Source organism: Mangifera indica, chromosome 6 (assembly GCF_011075055.1).
Source record: "Mangifera indica cultivar Alphonso chromosome 6, CATAS_Mindica_2.1, whole genome shotgun sequence".
NCBI lineage: Eukaryota > Viridiplantae > Streptophyta > Magnoliopsida > Sapindales > Anacardiaceae > Mangifera > Mangifera indica.
The window spans coordinates 14,335,220-14,344,044 of NC_058142.1; the positions used below are offsets into that span (position 1 = coordinate 14,335,220).

General features: G+C 32.6%; 3 protein-coding genes across 3 annotated transcripts; all 3 read right to left on the bottom strand.

Annotated features, from left to right (window-relative positions):
- Window positions 1-365: 365 nt before the first annotated feature.
- Window positions 366-1,452, bottom strand: LOC123218561 (protein PHLOEM PROTEIN 2-LIKE A1-like). The gene is made up of 3 exons (XM_044640048.1): window positions 1,271-1,452; window positions 1,040-1,158; window positions 366-952 (listed from the first exon to the last, which is right to left on the bottom strand). Exons 1-3 carry the CDS (start codon window positions 1,397-1,399, stop codon window positions 580-582), a joined length of 621 nt encoding a protein of 206 aa, XP_044495983.1. The 5' UTR covers window positions 1,400-1,452; the 3' UTR covers window positions 366-579.
- Window positions 1,453-3,846: 2,394 nt separating this feature from the next.
- Window positions 3,847-4,933, bottom strand: LOC123218597 (protein PHLOEM PROTEIN 2-LIKE A1-like). Its single transcript, XM_044640096.1, has 3 exons — window positions 4,752-4,933; window positions 4,521-4,639; window positions 3,847-4,433 (listed from the first exon to the last, which is right to left on the bottom strand). The coding sequence occupies exons 1-3, from the start codon at window positions 4,878-4,880 to the stop codon at window positions 4,061-4,063; spliced, it is 621 nt and encodes a 206-aa protein (XP_044496031.1). The 5' UTR covers window positions 4,881-4,933; the 3' UTR covers window positions 3,847-4,060.
- A 2,393-nt stretch (window positions 4,934-7,326) lies between these two features.
- On the bottom strand, window positions 7,327-8,413 carry LOC123218601 (protein PHLOEM PROTEIN 2-LIKE A1-like). Its single transcript, XM_044640100.1, has 3 exons — window positions 8,232-8,413; window positions 8,001-8,119; window positions 7,327-7,913 (listed from the first exon to the last, which is right to left on the bottom strand). The coding sequence occupies exons 1-3, from the start codon at window positions 8,358-8,360 to the stop codon at window positions 7,541-7,543; spliced, it is 621 nt and encodes a 206-aa protein (XP_044496035.1). The 5' UTR covers window positions 8,361-8,413; the 3' UTR covers window positions 7,327-7,540.
- Between the last annotated feature and the right edge of the window lie 412 nt (window positions 8,414-8,825).

Here is an 8,825-nt window from a genome sequence, read left to right on the forward strand (position 1 = left end):
TCAATGTGCTCAAATCAGGAACGAAACTCGCTTGCCTTCATATTCGAGTCACATGTATATATCATGGCACGAATGATCCTGCTAGGAGGCAGTTCTAGTTTGTTACCTAATTCATTAGTACAAAATTTATGAACTTGAATTACAGCCAACAGCCACGAGTTGTTTTGCAACGAAAATGTATTAATTATTTCCATCCAACGTCTTTCCCTAGTTATTCATTCGTTCTGATTCTGAACTGCTTCTTATCATGAATGTCAATACATATTATCCTTGAATATAATTATTATGTAAAAGCTTGATATGTAATCGATAGTTATTTTAACACTTCTTAAAGTGTAAGATCAGTGAATAAAACGGTTCTTCTGTTGCTAGAACACAAGTATTATGACATATATTATTATAAAGATCTATCTCACATTATTGTCGGAGACCATTAACTTGTACAGAATGAGCTTACAAGCTCACACACACACAGTATAGAAGCGGTGGTATTTGAGACGCATGCATATGAACTAATATTTATTTAGTAGCGTCTCCGATATTAGTTCAGCAAACGTCCAAATATTGTTTATTAGCCAATTATGTCACTGGCTGAATGACGACTCCATTGAGGACAATTCCTTTTTTCCAATGGAAGTCACTGGTTTCAGTCATAGAGAACTCCATCACCCCTTGCTTTTCATTCTTTTGAACTCTAAACTCAGCAACTAGGATCTCAATCCACTGGTTTTTGGGCTTATTCTTAAAGCTTTCTTTGCGTTGTATCTGGGTTCCATTCGGGAGATCGAGTTTGAGATTCACAAGATTTTCCCATTCAGAAGCATCTTCATTAAACTTGACCACAAAGGCAAGCTTGTAAAAAGTCCCTGGGGTGAGCTTGTTTGTGTCGAATTTCCCCTTAACCTCAGCCCAACATACTTCTAACAGTTCAGCCACCTCCACATAAGCACCACTGCAAAATCAGAGCCACCACTTAATTCATTAAATTTGTTTGAAAAAAAAAAAATAGTATATAGATCATACATACATGTTTATTTACCTCGACTCTTTTTCATAAGTCCACTTCCAATAGCGTGCATCGTTTCCCCAAGTGATTGATAGAGTCCTCGGAAACAAAACAAAGCTATTCATCTTGGTATTGTTGTCAACCCAAAACTTCTGCAATATATAGTATAATTAAAACACTAAACAGTATAATATGGTAAAAAGGATCAGATACAAGATGATAAAAATCTGGATAATTTTCAGGTCATAAAAAGGGATCACTTGCCGTCTGGTTTTTGCACAACAAAATTCCAGAGCACAGCTGATTGTTAAGCTTCTCCTGGGAGGACATGTCGATATGTGAATCAGCTTCCTTAACGATTTCATGATAGTTATGTGGAAGTTGCAGCGCCATCTCTACACAAGGACTCTCTCTTCCAACTCAAACTGATGACTATATTTACCACCCATGCAGTCCTATTTATAGGGTGAGATCAATGAATTCAATTACTAACTTATCCTTGTTAACGTAAATGAATTTCAACAACTTTTGTGGAAAAAAAAAATATAAAATGATAATAAAAAGCAGAACAAGGCATACACGTTTAACACATTTGTGCAGAGTGTAAAATTTTGTCAAAGTGGGTAGACATTTGAGGTTGTTTCGTCCACTGGAAAACAGAAACAAAAAAGTGATAAACATCAGTAGAAACTTACAATTAAACAAATTAATGATAAAATATCCAATTTATTTATTTTTTAATACCTAATTAAGTATTTAAATAATTTATTATCATAAAATTGAATAATTTTAAATTAATAATAAAATAATATTAAATAACATAATGATATATCATTTAAATATTTAATTAAATATTTAAAATTAGATATAAATAACATTACTCTTCAATCAAATATGTTCAGTCAGATATTTCAAATAATATTTTTTTTAATAAATAAAATTCACAATTCTAGGGTTTGTATGCAAACCGCCTAGTCATATACACCTTTAATGTTTTCAAATTGACAAATTACGACGTAATAATAATGATGTAATAGGTATGATGTAATAAACTTGAAATTTCTCGAACCATGAAATTAAAGTCATAAGTTCATGCTACCTACTGGCTCCACACTTGTCATCCAGCTGCTTCTACACATTTATCCATAATTATTGACATTGAGGTCCCCCCACAGAAAAGACAAAGACATTTCCCATTTTATGTAAAATCGAATTTTTTCATAAAAATCATAATGCGTTTTTAGGAGCGTAACATTTTACTAAATGAATCACCATTAATTTTATGCATTTATCGCTATGTTAGTTAAAGCACAGGTTGCATGGTCGGGTGGTAAAGAAAGGCTAAAAGCTTGTGTTTCTTTTGCTACAGAGGACAGTCCATCTTTTATGTATTGGTGAGTGTTGTAGATTTTGTAGAGTTAATGAAAAAGCTAGAGGAATTTCAGAAATCTCTGTTTTTCTTTGTTTTTCCGTCAAGCTTTTGGTTCACTCTCATTTTCCACTTGCTTCACAGTCAACATGTACCCGAATCTTGTACAAAAGCCTAGCCAGCTAAGTGTAACTGTTTTTCACATTTTTTACATTTCATGGGATCAGTTTATTCAAATTTCTAGACTAGTTTCTTTTCCTTTTCATTGACAAGTCATCGTGGATAATATTCCACATTTCCACAAGCTTGAGTAATAATTTCTTCTGTTCATATTGTGTAAGATAATGACTTGATCTTGACATGTATTTTTGCTAAATAAAGCGGGAAAATTCTCAGGAAAAACTCAAATATTATTTACATTATAAGAAAGGTAATATTTTAGCAAATCAAATATTAACTAGTTCCTGCAAGCATGATCGTCATTAAAAACGGGATTAGTATCAGTTAGATATTAATCATGTAACTAGTTCAGTTCTCTATCAAACCTTTGTTTGGTATCATTGCATTAATTTTAAAGGACTATTTCCCACCCAAGTTTGGGTGTAATCCCAAAGTCACATCCATGAGGTTTGAAAATTTTAAAGTTTCATCTGTTAAGCAATTGAGGTTAAAATTTTTCGATAGAAGTAGGAGTAAAATCGTTATTTTACTAATAATATGAAAAATATATAAAATTTATTACATTTTTCTCTCCTAAGTTTTAAAAACTAATATTTCGCCCTTCCTAAAGTTTTTTCAAACCTCATGGATGTGACTAGGATTGCACCCAAACTTGGGTGGGAAATAGTCCTTTGGCCTTTTGTTGAAGGTTCTTTTCTTAGTCACAGTAATTTAGTGTTTTACATATATTCTCATATGTTTACAAGTTAAATCACAAGAGAACTACTGGTTATGTAAAAAGCAATAACATGTGCACTAAAAAAGTTATTTTTACCCGAAAGGTGTGAAAGTATAAGCAATGGAGGTTGCCGGTTGGGATACATGAAATGAAGTTACCCTCTCAACTTGCTTATGAATTCACAGATCTATACCGTCACACGTATATCTCAATGTGCTCAAATCAGGAACGAAACTCGCTTGCCTTCATATTCGAGTCACATGTATATATCATGGCACGAATGATCCTGCTAGGAGGCAGTTCTAGTTTGTTACCTAATTCATTAGTACAAAATTTATGAACTTGAATTACAGCCAACAGCCACGAGTTGTTTTGCAACGAAAATGTATTAATTATTTCCATCCAACGTCTTTCCCTAGTTATTCATTCGTTCTGATTCTGAACTGCTTCTTATCATGAATGTCAATACATATTATCCTTGAATATAATTATTATGTAAAAGCTTGATATGTAATCGATAGTTATTTTAACACTTCTTAAAGTGTAAGATCAGTGAATAAAACGGTTCTTCTGTTGCTAGAACACAAGTATTATGACATATATTATTATAAAGATCTATCTCACATTATTGTCGGAGACCATTAACTTGTACAGAATGAGCTTACAAGCTCACACAGACACAGTATAGAAGCGGTGGTATTTGAGACGCATGCATATGAACTAATATTTATTTAGTAGCGTCTCCGATATTAGTTCAGCAAACGTCCAAATATTGTTTATTAGCCAATTATGTCACTGGCTGAATGACGACTCCATTGAGGACAATTCCTTTTTTCCAATGGAAGTCACTGGTTTCAGTCATAGAGAACTCCATCACCCCTTGCTTTTCATTCTTTTGAACTCTAAACTCAGCAACTAGGATCTCAATCCACTGGTTTTTGGGCTTATTCTTAAAGCTTTCTTTGCGTTGTATCTGGGTTCCATTCGGGAGATCGAGTTTGAGATTCACAAGATTTTCCCATTCAGAAGCATCTTCATTAAACTTGACCACAAAGGCAAGCTTGTAAAAAGTCCCTGGGGTGAGCTTGTTTGTGTCGAATTTCCCCTTAACCTCAGCCCAACATACTTCTAACAGTTCAGCCACCTCCACATAAGCACCACTGCAAAATCAGAGCCACCACTTAATTCATTAAATTTGTTTGAAAAAAAAAAAATAGTATATAGATCATACATACATGTTTATTTACCTCGACTCTTTTTCATAAGTCCACTTCCAATAGCGTGCATCGTTTCCCCAAGTGATTGATAGAGTCCTCGGAAACAAAACAAAGCTATTCATCTTGGTATTGTTGTCAACCCAAAACTTCTGCAATATATAGTATAATTAAAACACTAAACAGTATAATATGGTAAAAAGGATCAGATACAAGATGATAAAAATCTGGATAATTTTCAGGTCATAAAAAGGGATCACTTGCCGTCTGGTTTTTGCACAACAAAATTCCAGAGCACAGCTGATTGTTAAGCTTCTCCTGGGAGGACATGTCGATATGTGAATCAGCTTCCTTAACGATTTCATGATAGTTATGTGGAAGTTGCAGCGCCATCTCTACACAAGGACTCTCTCTTCCAACTCAAACTGATGACTATATTTACCACCCATGCAGTCCTATTTATAGGGTGAGATCAATGAATTCAATTACTAACTTATCCTTGTTAACGTAAATGAATTTCAACAACTTTTGTGGAAAAAAAAAATATAAAATGATAATAAAAAGCAGAACAAGGCATACACGTTTAACACATTTGTGCAGAGTGTAAAATTTTGTCAAAGTGGGTAGACATTTGAGGTTGTTTCGTCCACTGGAAAACAGAAACAAAAAAGTGATAAACATCAGTAGAAACTTACAATTAAACAAATTAATGATAAAATATCCAATTTATTTATTTTTTAATACCTAATTAAGTATTTAAATAATTTATTATCATAAAATTGAATAATTTTAAATTAATAATAAAATAATATTAAATAACATAATGATATATCATTTAAATATTTAATTAAATATTTAAAATTAGATATAAATAACATTACTCTTCAATCAAATATGTTCAGTCAGATATTTCAAATAATATTTTTTTTAATAAATAAAATTCACAATTCTAGGGTTTGTATGCAAACCGCCTAGTCATATACACCTTTAATGTTTTCAAATTGACAAATTACGACGTAATAATAATGATGTAATAGGTATGATGTAATAAACTTGAAATTTCTCGAACCATGAAATTAAAGTCATAAGTTCATGCTACCTACTGGCTCCACACTTGTCATCCAGCTGCTTCTACACATTTATCCATAATTATTGACATTGAGGTCCCCCACAGAAAAGACAAAGACATTTCCCATTTTATGTAAAATCGAATTTTTTCATAAAAATCATAATGCGTTTTTAGGAGCGTAACATTTTACTAAATGAATCACCATTAATTTTATGCATTTATCGCTATGTTAGTTAAAGCACAGGTTGCATGGTCGGGTGGTAAAGAAAGGCTAAAAGCTTGTGTTTCTTTTGCTACAGAGGACAGTCCATCTTTTATGTATTGGTGAGTGTTGTAGATTTTGTAGAGTTAATGAAAAAGCTAGAGGAATTTCAGAAATCTCTGTTTTTCTTTGTTTTTCCGTCAAGCTTTTGGTTCACTCTCATTTTCCACTTGCTTCACAGTCAACATGTACCCGAATCTTGTACAAAAGCCTAGCCAGCTAAGTGTAACTGTTTTTCACATTTTTTACATTTCATGGGATCAGTTTATTCAAATTTCTAGACTAGTTTCTTTTCCTTTTCATTGACAAGTCATCGTGGATAATATTCCACATTTCCACAAGCTTGAGTAATAATTTCTTCTGTTCATATTGTGTAAGATAATGACTTGATCTTGACATGTATTTTTGCTAAATAAAGCGGGAAAATTCTCAGGAAAAACTCAAATATTATTTACATTATAAGAAAGGTAATATTTTAGCAAATCAAATATTAACTAGTTCCTGCAAGCATGATCGTCATTAAAAACGGGATTAGTATCAGTTAGATATTAATCATGTAACTAGTTCAGTTCTCTATCAAACCTTTGTTTGGTATCATTGCATTAATTTTAAAGGACTATTTCCCACCCAAGTTTGGGTGTAATCCCAAAGTCACATCCATGAGGTTTGAAAATTTTAAAGTTTCATCTGTTAAGCAATTGAGGTTAAAATTTTTCGATAGAAGTAGGAGTAAAATCGTTATTTTACTAATAATATGAAAAATATATAAAATTTATTACATTTTTCTCTCCTAAGTTTTAAAAACTAATATTTCGCCCTTCCTAAAGTTTTTTCAAACCTCATGGATGTGACTAGGATTGCACCCAAACTTGGGTGGGAAATAGTCCTTTGGCCTTTTGTTGAAGGTTCTTTTCTTAGTCACAGTAATTTAGTGTTTTACATATATTCTCATATGTTTACAAGTTAAATCACAAGAGAACTACTGGTTATGTAAAAAGCAATAACATGTGCACTAAAAAAGTTATTTTTACCCGAAAGGTGTGAAAGTATAAGCAATGGAGGTTGCCGGTTGGGATACATGAAATGAAGTTACCCTCTCAACTTGCTTATGAATTCACAGATCTATACCGTCACACGTATATCTCAATGTGCTCAAATCAGGAACGAAACTCGCTTGCCTTCATATTCGAGTCACATGTATATATCATGGCACGAATGATCCTGCTAGGAGGCAGTTCTAGTTTGTTACCTAATTCATTAGTACAAAATTTATGAACTTGAATTACAGCCAACAGCCACGAGTTGTTTTGCAACGAAAATGTATTAATTATTTCCATCCAACGTCTTTCCCTAGTTATTCATTCGTTCTGATTCTGAACTGCTTCTTATCATGAATGTCAATACATATTATCCTTGAATATAATTATTATGTAAAAGCTTGATATGTAATCGATAGTTATTTTAACACTTCTTAAAGTGTAAGATCAGTGAATAAAACGGTTCTTCTGTTGCTAGAACACAAGTATTATGACATATATTATTATAAAGATCTATCTCACATTATTGTCGGAGACCATTAACTTGTACAGAATGAGCTTACAAGCTCACACAGACACAGTATAGAAGCGGTGGTATTTGAGACGCATGCATATGAACTAATATTTATTTAGTAGCGTCTCCGATATTAGTTCAGCAAACGTCCAAATATTGTTTATTAGCCAATTATGTCACTGGCTGAATGACGACTCCATTGAGGACAATTCCTTTTTTCCAATGGAAGTCACTGGTTTCAGTCATAGAGAACTCCATCACCCCTTGCTTTTCATTCTTTTGAACTCTAAACTCAGCAACTAGGATCTCAATCCACTGGTTTTTGGGCTTATTCTTAAAGCTTTCTTTGCGTTGTATCTGGGTTCCATTCGGGAGATCGAGTTTGAGATTCACAAGATTTTCCCATTCAGAAGCATCTTCATTAAACTTGACCACAAAGGCAAGCTTGTAAAAAGTCCCTGGGGTGAGCTTGTTTGTGTCGAATTTCCCCTTAACCTCAGCCCAACATACTTCTAACAGTTCAGCCACCTCCACATAAGCACCACTGCAAAATCAGAGCCACCACTTAATTCATTAAATTTGTTTGAAAAAAAAAAAATAGTATATAGATCATACATACATGTTTATTTACCTCGACTCTTTTTCATAAGTCCACTTCCAATAGCGTGCATCGTTTCCCCAAGTGATTGATAGAGTCCTCGGAAACAAAACAAAGCTATTCATCTTGGTATTGTTGTCAACCCAAAACTTCTGCAATATATAGTATAATTAAAACACTAAACAGTATAATATGGTAAAAAGGATCAGATACAAGATGATAAAAATCTGGATAATTTTCAGGTCATAAAAAGGGATCACTTGCCGTCTGGTTTTTGCACAACAAAATTCCAGAGCACAGCTGATTGTTAAGCTTCTCCTGGGAGGACATGTCGATATGTGAATCAGCTTCCTTAACGATTTCATGATAGTTATGTGGAAGTTGCAGCGCCATCTCTACACAAGGACTCTCTCTTCCAACTCAAACTGATGACTATATTTACCACCCATGCAGTCCTATTTATAGGGTGAGATCAATGAATTCAATTACTAACTTATCCTTGTTAACGTAAATGAATTTCAACAACTTTTGTGGAAAAAAAAAATATAAAATGATAATAAAAAGCAGAACAAGGCATACACGTTTAACACATTTGTGCAGAGTGTAAAATTTTGTCAAAGTGGGTAGACATTTGAGGTTGTTTCGTCCACTGGAAAACAGAAACAAAAAAGTGATAAACATCAGTAGAAACTTACAATTAAACAAATTAATGATAAAATATCCAATTTATTTATTTTTTAATACCTAATTAAGTATTTAAATAATTTATTATCATAAAATTGAATAATTTTAAATTAATAATAAAATAATATTAAATAACATAATGATATATCATTTAAATATTTAATTAAATATTTA